We start from the raw sequence: 15,420 nt of genomic DNA, 5'->3' as shown, positions 1-15,420 counted from the left end.
ATATACCCCCCACCACATTTCCAGGCAGTGCATTCCACACCCTAAGTACCCACTGTTTCAAAAGAGTTCTTTCCTTCATATCTTCTTTGCTTCATTTGCCCATTCCTTTACATCAACAGCCTCTCATTGTTGTTCCTTTAATGACCAGAACACACAGAGATAAGATGGTGAAAAGCAACTCATCACTCATTGTGATATCCGTCTGACCTTGCAGCAATGAGAGTTATGCCAAAAACTACCTGTCTCAGTCCCAGGACTGTTGCATTGATGCGAATTGGAAATACAAGTCCTGTGCTTCCATAAGGGAACCCAATAGTATTGCAACCTGGATGAAGGTGATTCTCCAATTCATTCCTGTCTTAAAATAAATTTCTCCATCTCATCGGCAATCATAAAAACACCCTGACAGATAGTTGGTGTTAGTCTGTGGGCATTATTGTCTAGCCCATCATCTGCAAGTAACAAAACAAATGCCTCATGCTTCTGCAAACATTCAACATCTGCTCCTTTCTGTCTAACAGAATGCGTTTTTAACCTTTTTGATTACATTCATTTTACTTAATTTATCAGTATTCTATAAATACACAAGCATGTAAATGTAGCAAAACTGGCTTCCAGTGTTTCACCAACTCTGCTGCTCAGACACACAATTCCAGCTCCTGCTGCAAAAGATGCCGATGGTAGGAGAATGAGAACTGCATATGACTCAGCAAGGCAGACATCTATCTCATCAATGCAGTAAGGGAAGATTGAGTTATTCTATCTCAAGAGCTCTTAAAGGGGATAGGCTTCCTCTGCTTTCCTGATTGCTTATTTCATTTTCCTCACAATAATGAAATTAATGGTTCATAATTGGTCTGCAAAATGCCATAAAAACACAAGAAGCTCCCTAAAATGTTCTGAAGTAATGTCCAACCTCATGTTAAAGTACATTAATAGGGTCAAGGGAAGTAGGGTGGTGGACACAAGAGTGGGCTAAAACACCCATCATTGACCATTTGAGTTAAGTCGCCTATTTCAATAACCCATCTATAGACAATCCATCATCACCCCATAACTGCTCAGAAGCTGCCCCTTTTTAATGCTGTTTCAAAATGTTTCCTTAATCAACGTAATCTTGCTTTTGACCAGGAATTAGATGTGTTTTCTCATTGAGGTCTGTAACGTGACTGTGGCTAAATTGTCCTGCCCCTTGGAGAACCTGATGCCTAAAATGCCCAAACAGCAAATGGTCTCAGTAGATCCTGAGGTCAATCTTCAGTTTAATTGCTATTTGGTGAAGAAGTTTGAAGATTGCCAACAGCTTGTCCATTTCTGTCTTTTCCTCAATGTCCAGTAAATTCCACATTTAGAAAAGTCTTTTTCACTTTTGGATGAGATTTGACAGAGGTTCTGAAAATGTTTCTTTTTCCCCATAAATAGATTTTTGAATTCAATTTGTCGAGAACAGTTTAAGGAGTAAACCTGAGTCTCTGGTGTGAATAAGTATCTTCTCTGGTCAGCCCCTAGGGAGGGAGAGGGAACCCTGTATTAATCCACCTCCAGGCTCTTAACTGCAAGGAATTATGAGGCACATTGCCTCCTCAATATGACACACTTCAGGACATGACCACAGTGTTACTCTGGCCTGCATCTGTCCATCTCTGAGTCACCTTGGATCCCTGGGACACTATAGATACTTCCCTTGTCAACATACTCAGTGATGTTATCCAACACAAAATAAAACAGAGCTTGCTGGAGAAACCCAGCAGGTCTGGCACTATCTGTACTCTGAAGAAAGGCTGTTGGACCCCGAATGGTAACTCTGCTTCTTGTCCACAAATGTTGCCAGACTTTCTGAATTTCACCAGCAATTTCTGGTTTTGTTTCTGATCAGCAGCATTTTCACACCAGTTTGTTCCCCGGAGATGCTTTTACATACCTCTGGGTCTTGAACCCAGGTTTCCTGGCTCAGAGGTAGGGACCCTACCACTAAAACTCACCACACTATGACTTTGTTAATCACTCTTAGTGATGCCCTGGTAACACACAGGCTAATCCATAATGGGATTGTCCAAAAATTAATTCCACTCTCATGTGACCGTGCAGAGTTTGCACATTCTCCCTGTGTCTGTGTCGGTTTCCTCCGGGTGCTCAAGTTTCCTCCCACAGTCCAACGATGTGCAGGTGGATTGGCCATGGGAAATGCGGGGTTACAGGGAGAGGTGGGGGCGCGCTTAGTTTGGGCGGGATGCTCTCCGGAGGAACAGTGTGGTACTCGATGGGCTGAATGGCCTAATTCCACACTGTCGAAAGAAGGCAGTTTCGGTCGGTAAGAACACTGAAGATGCGTTAAACAGGAAAATAAATTTGAAAGACAATAATTTGCTGCAAATACCGCTTGAGCTCTGTTGTAACTTGAGTCTTTGAACCGGTATGGGGGGGGGGGGGGGCGGGGGACAAATGCATGCAACACATCAAACGTGCATTGCCAATTTAAATGCAAAGCATCACAATTTTTTTTTCTTTTTGGAGAATCAAATTAGCAGCGTCAGCAGCCGGTTTCCCAATAAAAGGCTGAGAGACCGAAGAGGCTGCTCACTGTTTCAGACAGTCCTGCAGCAGCAGAGATGAATTATACCTGGGATATACACGATGCCTTTTCCCCCAGGAAGCTTCGCTCGGACCCTTCCAGGAATCTGACCCAGGACATGGCCTTTCGTACCCCCAGCTGGTCCAGGGGAACTGCCTCTTCTGTCAAGCACAGCAGCCTGTCTGTGAGCCGGGGCTACAGCTCCCCAGCTCTCAGATCCTCAGACAGTGTGCAGTACTACACGTCCGGCGTTTTCAATGGCGAGACTAAAGCCAATGAGAAGGAGCTGCTGCAGGGGCTGAATGACCGCTTCGCCAGCTTCATCGACAAGGTCCGTCAGCTGGAACAAAGCAACAAGGCTCTGGAGGCAGAAATCACCGAGTTAAGGGCAAGCCAAACCTCCCAGTCTGACCTCGCTAATGTCTATGAGCCAGAAATGACCGAGCTCCGGAACCTCATCCAAGAAAGTGAGAAGCAGAAGCTGGGTTTCCACTTGGACCGGGATCACCTGGAGGAAGATCTCCGCCGGTTGCAGAGGAAATACGAGGAAGAGAGACAGATCCGACAAGAGGCTGAAGCCACTCTCCAGGCTTTGAAGAAAGACACAGAGAGTGTGCTCATGACCAAACTGGAGCTGGAGAAGAAAGCCCAGGCTTTGGCGGATGAGATCGAGTTCCTGAAGAGCAACCACGAGGAAGAGGTGGCCGATCTCTTCTCTCAGATCCAAGCCTCCCAGGTCGGGGTGGAAATGAAAGATTTCCTGAAGCCGGACCTGACTGGGGCCCTGAGAGAGATCCGGGCGCAGCTGGAAGGCTGCACCAATGTCAACCTGCAGCAGGCAGAGCAGTGGTTCACAGCGAGAGTGGCCAAGCTCAATGATGCTGCAGCCAGCAACAGGGAGACTCTGCAGAAGACACGGCAGGAGATCAGTGAGTACAATCGCCAGCTCCAGTCCAAGAACCTGCAGCTGGAGACAGTCAGAGGGAGGAAGGAGTCTTTGGAGAAACAGTTGGATGATGTTGGAAGCAGAAACCGTGCTGAATTAATGCGGTACCAGGTGAGGATGCCATAGGAAGCTAATGGACTCTGTCCCACTGACTCCATTATTTATTTATAATGTGTGTGTGTATAATTTGTTGTTTGTTTTCCAGGACACCGTTCAACAATTAGAGAACGAGCTGAGACACACCAAACAGGAGATGGCTCGTCAACTCAGGGAGTATCAAGATCTGCTGAACGTCAAACTGGCTCTAGATGTGGAGATCACCTCCTACAGGTGAGCTCAGTTGGCTTGGCTTCCAAGTCAGAGTGATCGAATCTTTCCAATGTAACACGTTATCTAAAATGAACATTATTATGGTTGCAAGAAAATTGTGTGACATACTCCATCAGAATCTAATAACTGACATAAAGCGCTTAATTCCTGTTTTGGAAGGAGTTTTAATGCATTTGTGTTACACCCTGACTGAAAAGATTAATTGAAGCCTTGATCATAATCTTATCTATTGCAGTGAACTAGGTCATAGAATCAGTGAAATCATAGAATCCTGCAGCATGGAAAGAGCTATCCAACCTTTCATACCCTCACATACTTGTCATCCACTTCCCAGCTGTCAATCTGTGTCCTGGTCAATTACAGCACCAAGTACAGCTACCTTTTATACCTTTAGAGGCTTCCTGCCTCTACTGCCCTTTCAGACAATGTTCCAGAATCTCATAATTGACTTGGTAAAACCACCACCTCCTCTGACTGACCAAGGTCGATGCCCCTTATTGTGCATTCTTATATCGAGGTGAATAGAACCTTCTAGTTCACTCCAACCCAAATCATCATTATTCCAGACACTTGTTAGTTCTCCTCAGTTGTTCCAAAGAAAATAGCCCTGACCTATTCAATCTTCTCTCCTTACTAAAATTCTCCAGTCCAAGATATAAAGCAAATTGTTATAAAAGCAGAAACTACTGGAGAAACACATCCAATCTGGTAGTATTGGTGGAGAAAAAACAGCTTTAACATTTTAAGTCCAGTGACTGTTCAGAACAGAGGAGATATTTATATACTTGAGTCGAGTTAATACTGAGATACATTTGTTGAGCATAACGTAATGTTGTTTTATGATTATCACCTTTTGGTCAATGACTGTCATGCCTTGTCTGCATGGGCTAAAACATGGCTGATCATGTTGTTGGGTAATTACAATTGCACCAATTCCAAATTAAGAAATTTTGTCCAAAATCCCCTGATTTAGTGCCAAAGATAGACCCTGCGCACACTCACCTCCTCCGGAGTTTGCAAGGTCAATTAGGGGCCAATTTCTTCATCTGGAAACACTGGATACAGGTGCTAATTTCAGTGTACCTCTATTGGCTGTTTGTACTGACTCAGACATCAAAACTTCACTCCAGATCAGACCTTCCTTGCTCCATAAACCTCCCACCACTAACCCCATCCCCTCAACCACTCCCCACCCACTCCTGGCAAAACCACCTCAGTAACTATTACCTCAGCTTCTTGCTAAGGGGGCAATCAATCAAAAAAATTTACTGTCAACGTGTGAAGACTTTCCTTGTTAGACAGGCTCCTCTACGAGCTAAAGAGCAGAGGTTCTCTCAGTAAAGAATCACTGCCTCTGGCCACATGGACAAGATAAAAGGAGGTTCCTTCATTTCAAACATTATGTTTAGGGCAACTGGTGTAAACTGCATAGATCTGGATTTCCCAGCAACCCCTAAGGTTCTTACCAGTCTCCCATCAAACCTTTTTTTACCCACTCATGGGGTGCTATGGTTGCTGACAATGCCATTTTTGTCATCCCCAATTGCCCTTAAGAAGGTGGTGGTGAGCAGCTTTCCTGAAGTACTGCAATCCCTGTGGTGTGGGCAGATATAACCACAGTGCTGTTAGGTAGGGATTCCCAGGATTCTGACGCAGTGACAACCTAAATGATATAGTTCCAGGTTGTGAATGGTGTGCAAAGGTAACTCGCAAGTGACAGTATTTGAAAGTGTCTTCTGCCTTTGTCTATCTAGGTTGCAGATGTTACAGGTGTAAAAGGAAGAAAGAGCCTTGACAAGTTGCTGCAGTGCAGCTTCTATATGGTTCACACTGCAGCCACTGTATGCCTGTAACAGGAGAGAATGTTACTGCGAGAAACCATCAATAAACCCCTCTCCCCACCAGTTAAAAACCTCTTCAATACCCCATGAAAAGGGTTAAAATTGCAGTATTCCCAAACACTATCTTCCCTTGCTCTTTAAGGGACACACATATAATTGTGAAGGAGAATCAATAAATTAACTCCCTGCCAAATGAAATGACTGCAGAAATAATTTATCTTGGAAAGCTGCAGTGGAGCTGCAGGAAAGTGAGCACGTCAGCAAAAAAAAACAGTTTTGCTTAGATTAGTGTGGTTTCAGCTTTTGTTCAGCCCTGTTGAGGTTTATTTAGATTGCCTCCATTTAATTTAACTCAGCTCCATTTAATTTAGTGAGTTTATATGTAAGAAGGTATCCTATGATGCTGTTAGCTTAACGAATGTTAACCAACACATATACTAAATTAGAAATGCACAGATAATTATTGCTTTTTGCTAATTTTATTTAATTTATATGATGCATTTTGAAATCTGAAACTGCAACTGATATTGAAAACGAAATTAATATATCAAAAAAGAAAAGTAAACAGAACAATGCAGAGGATTAATATGATCTAGTCCCACTATTTTTGCAAATATAGAGTGTAAATGTTTGCAAGGAATTAGAGTCATACAGCACTGAAACAGACCCTTCAGTCTAACCCATCCATGCCGACCAGATATATTAAATGAATCTAACTTATTTGGCCCATATTCCTCTAAACCCTTCCTATTCATGTACCCATGCAGGTGCCTGTTAAATACTGTAAATGTACCAGCCTCCTCCATTTCCTCAGCAATTCATTCCATACACGCACCACCCTCTGCGTAAAAAAGATGCCCCTCCGGTGCCTTTTAAATCTTTCCCTGCTCACCTTAAAACTATACCCTCTAGTTTTGGACACCCTTACCCTGGGAAAAATAGCTTGGCTGGTCACCCTATCCATGCCCCTCAGATTTTATAAAACCTCTAAAAAGGTCACCGCTCCAGGGAAAATAGCCTATTCAGCCTCTCCTTATAGCTCAAACCTTCCAACCCCAGCAACATCCTTTTCTGCACCCTTTCAAGTTTAAAGACAACTTTTCTATGGCAGGGAGTCCAGAATTGAACACAGTATTCAAAATTACTGAATTATTTAAATTGAAATATAACTCCGCAATCTGTCCAATTCACATAGCACAGAATGTTCTAATGCAAATTCCCCAACAACACAAATGCAATTGAAGACCTATTACCAATACTGTGTCCTCCATTTGTTGACAAATTGACAAAGTGATCTGGCATCATTTCGATCTCAGTAAGGAATGTTGAAAATCCAGTGTTGGTTGGAGGGGGGAGAAGGTGGAGGTGTGTGGGTAGCAGGGGGTGCAGGGACGGGGTGACCTTTGCTTCAAGAATAGCTTTCAGAGCACAACAAAACTTCACACACATTTACATTCTCATGTATTGCTGAATGAATTATAAGCACAGCCAAGAGCAGGAATTCAACACCACTGCTCTTTGGCCTCATAGCTGACCTGTGTTGAATCCATTGAACATGGATAGGCAATACTGGGGCACCATATTTGGCTTCAGTAAATGTGGCCTAAACATAATGGGGAAGAAAACATGGTCAAGTTAATGCTACAAATTTGGATAATTCTCCTTGGAACACAGAATGTTAAGAATAGGTTTATTAGAGTATAAAAATCATGAGTTTAGCTACAGTAAATATAAACTGTTTCCATTGGCAATAAGCAGGGGCCACAGATACAAGATGATTGGTAAAAGAACTAATGATATCTTTTTTGTATTCTGAATAGTTGGTTTTTAGAATACAAAGGCTGATAGGATGGTGAATACAGATTCAGTGCTAACTTTCCAAAAGAAAATTAGAGAAAGTATTGCAGGGACATGAGAAAGAGCAGAGGGGAGTGGAGCTAACTGGATTATTTATTGAAAGAGCTGCCACAGGCTTGCGGGTCCAGTGGATTCTGTTTATGTTGCATTATTCTATGGCTCTACAGTCACGACCCAGTAACTCCTGTTGTAAATTACACCAGACAACCATTATTGCTTTTCTGCCTTCCATGCTTGAGATTTTTGTGCTTTATGTTCCTCTTACAGACAATCCTTATTTACTTATAGCTGGCAGCATCTCCACTAGCTTCAGTAACTAGGGAATCTGCTGCAATACACTCAGGATATTGAACAGGATAAAACCCTTGCTAAGGTTTGTATTAGCTACTAGAATAAACCTGTGTCGTTTGCAAGAATTAGTTTCTTGCATTCAGTAAGTAATGGGATATCACAGCATCAGACGTCAAGTGAACATATAACAGCAATACAAAATCTCTATGCTTACAGTGGAATATTTAGCTCCTGAAAATGAATTTAGTTTTATACTTTTAAGCATGTCAGGACTTGATTCTCACAAGTTCTAAGTGAATTTGTTCTGTATTTCTGTGGAGCCCAATGTAACATAAATATTTCTCCAACTAGTATGGTTTGAACCACCAAACATTCACACTCAGACAGAATGGGGAATATCTCACAGTGAATCAGTTGGGTTTCTCACCTCCAATCTAATGTTTGAAAACCAATTTGATCAGTCCTTTCAATATGTGTATGAATTCAGACTGCATTCTAACTGCAGCTGGATGAAACTCCTTTCATGTGTTGTGTGTGCACTTAGTGAGATAGCCAGTCATCCACAACCAGTCAAATATAGTTTGTCACAACTGAGATCAGGATCTGCTCCAGTCCAGATGAAATAGCTCTGCTGGACAGCCTTTAGCGGATTTGCCTTTTACTTCTCCTTGTTTGAAATGAATACTGCACAAGGAAATTCTGATGGGCAACTGCACAGCTGGACAAAGCCTGACAGATATTTCATCCATTCATCTAACGTAGAGACAGGGTGAAATAAAACAATACGCATCTTCAAATTGCCCGTAGTGTTAGGTGCATTAGTCAGGAATAAATGTAGGGGAATGGATCTAGGTGGGTTGCTCTTCGGAGGGTCGGTGTAGACTTGTTGGGCCAAAGGGCCTGTTTCCACACTGTAGGGAATCTAATCTAATCTAATCCAATCTATGTTGATCTCATCAAATTTTCCAATCCAGGATTTCAATCTAATTACTTAAAGCAACAATTCACAAAGTGAATGTGTAATGATTAGAAAATCAATTGGCAAAGACTGGACATTTAAATACAACTGCTTTGTATTGACAACTTTAGCTGGTTGATACCACTTCACAATCTAGCAATGTTACAAGTGTCACTTTACCTGTAGACTTATTGCTCTGCAGTGGAGCATGTTTGATAGTTATACATTGCAGCATATAGCACAGTTCAAGGGTATTAGGTGATGCACTGAATTAGCACATGGTCCTGTTACTCCTGGAAACTAGACTAATTCATCCTAGCTTAATAAGCTAGACATTCTTCTTTGTTAACTGCAAGCATTTTGTATTGAATATAAAGACTGAACCAAGCATATAGAACACACAGTACATAATCACCTATAATTTGCAGTTTCTGCATTGGAGACATTAAGAACGGCTAGTTTGAGAACCACAAAAACATACATTCTTTTGAAAGGAGTTTAGTGGAAGGAAAAATTAATCACTGCAGTTGAAGTGTAAATTGAGCAGTATAGCAATTTATAAGTGTTTGACACTTTTATTTTATTCCATATGTCAGGACAGTGAGAACTAAGCCAGAATTTCTTGATCTGAACATGAGATGACAAAATTGGACAAATGAGCCTATTCCCTTGCAGCTACACCCTTTACCTCAATGAACACAAAAACCATTCATCATAATCAAAAATGAAGTGTTGGATCAGAATATATGAAGCAATAGTTTGCCTGTTTTCACTAAGATATTTGGAACATTTTTCTGCCATCCATACTTGCTCTCTTCCTCATACAGACAATTCTTAATTCCCTATTGCTTTGGCAGCATCTTATTGTTAGTTTTTTCCAGTCTCAGCCACAGTGAGTGGGATCTTACCAACATTAGATTTGAACATGAATTGGGACAAATCCTCTATGGTCCACTCTCCTGTTCAGTCCTTCTTGGAGACAGCCATTTATAATCTTACCTCAAAGCAGAGGCAGCCTTTGAAGACTATAAAAGAGTATGGCCACAGCTACCAGGACCTTATAAGGAATGGGATGCTCCTGATTGTGACCCACTGCTATATCCACTCAGGGGTGGAGAATGGGAGGTAAAGGAAATCTTTCTGGCTCCTGGGCCTGCTGCAGAGAGTCTTCAATCTCGCCTGGGCACCATTCTGGCAGTGTCAGTAAAACTGTACCCCCAAGTGGCTACTTGATTGCCATAAATAGCTGCCCACTGCTGCTGGGTGGGTCGCCAGTCCAGCATGACCTTGCCATCTGCAAGTAGGATTGTGTCAGGGAGCTATCTATTCCTTCTCCTTTCTAATCTCCTCCCAGCCATCCCCTAAACCACCTCTGCATGGCCAGTGGTGAGGTTTCTCCTGGCCTTATTTCAATTAGGAGCCTTAGAACAGCCAGAAAAAGGAGTCTACAACCCAACAGAGATTGCTGTGATTCCCATTTCACAAAGGTGGAAGGGCAGGAGGATGATATATTGCATTAACAGTATTACATGAAAATGATCATCATTCAGTTGGTTAAATGAAGCAAGTAACTGATTTATTTCACCTGAATTTAATATTAATCTTAATTACAAACATAAATTCATGATTATAGACTTTCATAATTCTGAATATCCCTTGATTCATTAACATATCAATAGTATGTATTTTAACAAAGTGCTAATGTTATTTACATTCTATTCAAAGGAAACTCCTTGAAGGTGAAGAAACAAGATTTGGTGGCTTTGATTCCCTGTCACTTTCATACAAACCACAGCCTTTAGTAAGTGCAACCTCTGTGATAACTGAGACCAAAGCCATCCCTACAAAGGTGATGCCTCAGTATAGGTTTGTAGAAGAAATTATCAGTGCAACGACAAAGGAAGTTGATATGGCAGAGCTGGAAGCTCCTGAAAAGGAAGAAGAGGCTGTAGAGAAAGAAGAGGCTGAGGAAGAGGAGAAAGCAGAAGAGGAAGAGGCTGCTGAATCCCAAGAGGCGGAAGAGGAGAAGGAGGAAGAGAAGGTAGAAGAAGAGGAGGAAGAAGAGAAAGCTGAAGAGGAGGAGGCTGCTGAACCTCAAGAGGTGGAAGAGGGAAAGGCAGAGGAGGAGAAAGTGGAAGAGGAGAAGGTAGAAGAGAAAGCTGAAGAGGAGGCTGCTGAACCTCAAGAGGCAGAAGAGGAGATGGAGGAAGAGAAGGTGGAAGAGGAGGAGAAGGTGGAGGAAGAGAAGGTGGAAGAGGAGAAAGCAGAGAAAAAGGAAGAAGAGAAAGCTGAGGAGGAGGGAGCTGTTGAACCTGAAGAGGAGAAGAAGGAAGAGGAAAAGGAGAAGGAAACTGCTGAGTCACAAGAGGCTGAAGAGAAGGCAGTTCCTGAATCAGAGGAAAAAGATGAAGAGAAGGATGTTCCTAAATTAGAAAAGGAGAAGGATGAAGAAAAGAAAGAGAAGGATGAAGAGAAGGAGGTTCCTAAATCCGAAGAGGCTGAAAAGGATGAAGAGAAGGTGGAACAACAAAAGACTAAGGAAGAAAAGGCTGGAGAAAAAGAAACTGTCCAACCTCAAGAGGCTGAAGAGAAAAAGGATAAAGAGGTCAAAAAAGCTGAATCACAAGAAGCTGAAGGGAAACCAGTTGTAGAAAAGGAAAAGGCTGAAGAGAAGGAAGTTCCTAAATCAGAAGAGGCTGCCGAAAAGAAAGCAGCTGAACCAAAGGGGACTTCCGAGGAGAAGGCTGCTGATGCAAAGGTAGAGGATAAGAAACAAGATGTGGCCGAGGGAAAAGAAAAGGGGGAAGAGTTAAAAACCACTGGGACAAAAAAGGTTGAAAAGGAAGTTGCTGAGAAAACAAAAACTGGCACTGCAGAGAAGGAGCCAAAATAAAGGAAAAGGAAAGTTAAGAAAGTGAACTTCAACCAGCAGCGAAAGCCGAGCCATAAAGATAATCAGCTATTGGCGAAGCAAGAGAAAGGCTAGCTGCAAATATTGCCAAATGTCGAATAAGAATAATTATTGAACGGTATAATGAGAAATGCATGTTAATGGTCCACAAGGTCAGTGACTTCAGCAGTCTGAGAGATTAATGATAAAAGTATCTGTTTACAAAATAGAAAATGAGATATTCTCAGGGCAATAATTTGTTGCTGCATGTACAATTGCACTATTAAATATTGCAGGCATAAACAAACAGCATATGTTTGACTGTGAACTGAAATATCCCAAGATTCAATGTATATAATACATGCTAATAAAATAAACTTCAATCCAATATTTTGCTCACTGGTTAATTTTGGAATTTTCATGTTTGGCAAACAAATGTATCATTTCTCAAAACAGCAGCAAATACTTGCATTTACATGGTGCCTTTGGTGTAAAGAATGGTCCTAAATTGTTTCACCACAAGGTAATGAATACAGATTTCAAAGAGCAATTTGAACAGGACCAAAAGGTTGAGACATATTTAAAACAAGGCAAAAATGAAAGGATAAAAAATCAGAGATTTAAGGGGGAAAGTAAGATGTCTTTGTGAGTCAATTAGGGAAGAGGAAGAAAACATATCTCCTCTACACATGGAATCCATGAGCGAAGAGGAGGTGTACATGGAAGTTGGTTAGGAAATGCAAAATTGGGTGAATGAGCAATTCTTGGATGGTCATTCATGGCACTGAAGGGAGTTTGATGCAGTAAAAGAGAGCAGAATCTAGGGGGAATTTAAATACTTATTCCTTGCCAAACAGTACACAACAGAAAATCTCATTGTTTGGAGGACATGTTGCAGCTGGTGGATAGAAGGAACCCAAAAGTCCTCCTGAGTGAAGGGCCCCATCAGTTTGAAAGACATTCAAACTGTACAGTTTGAGGTAGTGGTGCAACTCAATGCAATATTCCATCCCATCATTCCAGGAAGAAAATTACATGGTATTGGAATTGCTAAGGTAAGGGTACCCACATCTCCACTCCAATGGCTAATCGAGTATCAATATCAGTTTCTGTGCTGCAAAATAAGAAGGGGAGAGTGCAACATTTTTGTTGAAAGTAAAGGGAACAAAAGTGAAAGTACACACTAACAAGGAGCACATATTTAATTGGTTAAAATGGTTTTGTCACAACAAAAACATACATTTCACAATAACAAACAAAATGCACAATCATCATTGCTACTATATCTCCATTGCTCATCAAGTCAATTTTGCATCCATATATAGTTCCTCAAATATATCAACTGTCTGTGTGGAGTTTGCTCATTCTCCACGTGTCTGCGTGGGTTTCCTCTGGGTGCTCCAGTTTCCTCCCACAATCCAAAGATGTGCAGGTTAGGTGAATTGGCCATTGCCTGTCGTGTTCAGGAACGTGTAGGTTTGGTGCATTAGTCAGGGATACATAGAGTAATGGGTTTGGGTGGGAGACTGTTCGGAGGGTCAGTGTAGACTTGTTGGGCTAAAGGGCCTGTTTCCACACTATAGGGATTCTAAGATGCATTTCCTTGTCAACCCAAATCGTTATTGAGCTTGTGCCTGATTATGTCACTTCCCTGTTAAAAGATGCCGCCTGTTAAAATGACCATTCACTATTTCCATTGAACAAGGGAATGATTTAGTTACATGTGGAGAAACAGTTAATTTAATCAGCAGTTCAATCAGAGTCTAAGAATATCAGTGTTTAAGATTGTCCAAGACTACAGCCTTGCTGCAAAATTCTGTGTTGTAAATATTTGAGTTTATAAACAGTTATTACATAACAACATAGTTCAAATTTAATGCAATTAATGTACGTAACATTTCAAATCATGAAAAGGGATTTGAAGAATACTTCACACAGAGCTGCTTTAATCCTTTTGATCTTGTTTTCAGAAAATACTAGTATTCCACTCACAGTACACATTTTAACAGCAGCCTACCACATTGACATGATTTCAAAACAAGATATCTTACCCCCTGAAATGGCCGTCTTCTAAAATATTAGAAGATCTGCTGTGATCGTCTGAATAATGGGCAGCACGGTGGCACAGTGGTTAGCACGGCTGCCTCACAGCGCCAGAGACCCGGGTTCAATTCCTGCCTCAGGCGACTCTCTGTGTGGAGTTTGCACATTGTCTGCGTGGGTTTCTTCCGGGTGCTCCGGTTTCCTCCCACAATCCAAAAATTGTGGGCTAGGTGAATTGGCTGTGCTAAATTTCCTGTAGTGTTAGGTGAAGGGGTAAGTGTAAGTGTAAGGGAATGGGTCTGGATGGGTTACGCTTCGGTGGGTTGGTGTGGACTTGTTGGGCCGAAGGGCCTGTTTTCACACTCTAAGTAATCTAATGCGAGACAAACCCCTTCATGATCACACTCCATTTATCACAATTTGAAGTAGTTGACACACGCACAATCATTCAGTTATTCTTTTCACCAGACTCGGTGTTGAAATGATATAAAAATCAAAACTGCAGTTAAACAAAATCTAGTAAATTCCTCCAGTCCATTTTTAAGTTAAAAAATATTCACGTATACTTAACATCAGAGAGACTTCATCTCCATTAAACAATAGCCTCTGAGAGTGAAGGTACCTGCATATACCTCATGGTCTAAGCTGGAGATAATAAGGATTCAGCAAATTCACACTCATTGTTGGTTAAAGTATGAAAGGGGAAAATATTCTAAGAAAAATGGTTGGCCGTGAGCAGGAATATTTCAAATATGGATATTATAATTTTACTAGCTAGTATCGCCTTAACAATATGCAATTCAAAGGCCCCACTTCCTGCCAGTAGACTCACTGCAGTAATGCATATGCCTCAGACTCAGGAGTAATTATCAAAAAGGAAAGGAAAAGCATTGTACTAACACAAGACAAGAGTAATGTCAGAATACCTGAAATAAAGTCTATGATACTAATTTAAACGCAAACTAAGTAAACTCCTCTAAGTAAGCAAAGGAGGCAATTGAAAGTGTCAGCATTTCTGATCTCCTCCACATCCATAATATGTAGCTGCATGTATTTTCCCTACTGGCAGTGCTGCAGCGTGGTGAACTGCAGCTAGAATTCAACATTCCAGGAACAGCTCACTGCCTTCACTTGGACTAACACACCAGACCGAAATACGTTGAAAAGCTGGAGCACTGATGCCTCCAACATGCTCGGGGGTGATTGCCATCTGCCGGGTGAATGCAGGGATTTTCAAGTCAGCTTAATTCATAAACTTCAGCAACTGCACAAGAACCTCGAAACAGAGAGCAGAACACTAAGTCAAAAACAAAGTTCTCTCCCCTCCGAGTGCAGGCGCCATGAAGCCAGAAATGGCCAATCTGCAGGGTTATCTTTATTCACACAGGGGATGTGGGTGTCACTGACTGAAGCAGTATTTATTGCCCGTCCCTAACTGCATTTGAGAAGGTGGTGGTGAGCTACCTTCTTGAACAGCGACAGGCCTTTTGGTGTAGGTTGACCCACAATATTTTAAGATATCTAGAGACACTGAAAGAATGGCGATATATTTCCAAGTCAAAATGGTGAGTGGCATGGAGGTATACTTGAGGGTGGTGGTTTTCCAATGTAACCACCACCCCCTGTCCTAACGATGGCAGTGGTTTGGAAGTTGAATCTCTGTGGTGCATCCTGTAGAAGATTATATATTAT

General features: G+C 41.8%; 2 protein-coding genes across 2 annotated transcripts in view; both read left to right on the top strand.

Annotated features, from left to right (window-relative positions):
• The window catches only part of LOC122541839 (glial fibrillary acidic protein-like), a 42,557-nt gene extending 30,490 nt beyond the window's left edge, over positions 1 to 12,067 (top strand). The window contains exon 3 of the mRNA XM_087982279.1: positions 10,521 to 12,067. Within this exon, the coding sequence (XP_087838405.1) occupies positions 10,521 to 11,688 (1,168 nt within the window). The 3' untranslated portion in view covers positions 11,689 to 12,067. The remainder of the gene's footprint in view (positions 1 to 10,520) is intronic.
• On the top strand, positions 2,537 to 3,852 carry LOC148137442 (alpha-internexin-like). Its single transcript, XM_087982280.1, has 2 exons — positions 2,537 to 3,629; positions 3,724 to 3,852. Exons 1-2 carry the CDS (start codon positions 2,610 to 2,612, stop codon positions 3,850 to 3,852), a joined length of 1,149 nt encoding a protein of 382 aa, XP_087838406.1. The 5' UTR covers positions 2,537 to 2,609.
• Positions 12,068 to 15,420: the final 3,353 nt, after the last annotated feature.

The sequence above is a fragment of the Chiloscyllium plagiosum genome, unplaced genomic scaffold, assembly GCF_037043375.1.
Source record: "Chiloscyllium plagiosum isolate Xiang-an unplaced genomic scaffold, Cpla_swu_hap1 HiC_scaffold_43, whole genome shotgun sequence".
NCBI lineage: Eukaryota > Metazoa > Chordata > Chondrichthyes > Orectolobiformes > Hemiscylliidae > Chiloscyllium > Chiloscyllium plagiosum.
Note: the sequence above shows the minus strand (reverse complement) of the source record. Positions and strands in the feature narration are given on the sequence as shown.

Bases quoted from the DNA above. Each gene is read 5' to 3' on its own strand.
- LOC148137442 (XM_087982280.1), top strand. From the start codon at position 2,610: ATGAATTATACCTGGGATATACACGATGCCTTTTCCCCCAGGAAGCTT. The intron at 3,630-3,723 runs GTGAGGATGCCA...TTTGTTTTCCAG, and splicing joins CTGAATTAATGCGGTACCAG to GACACCGTTCAACAATTAGA.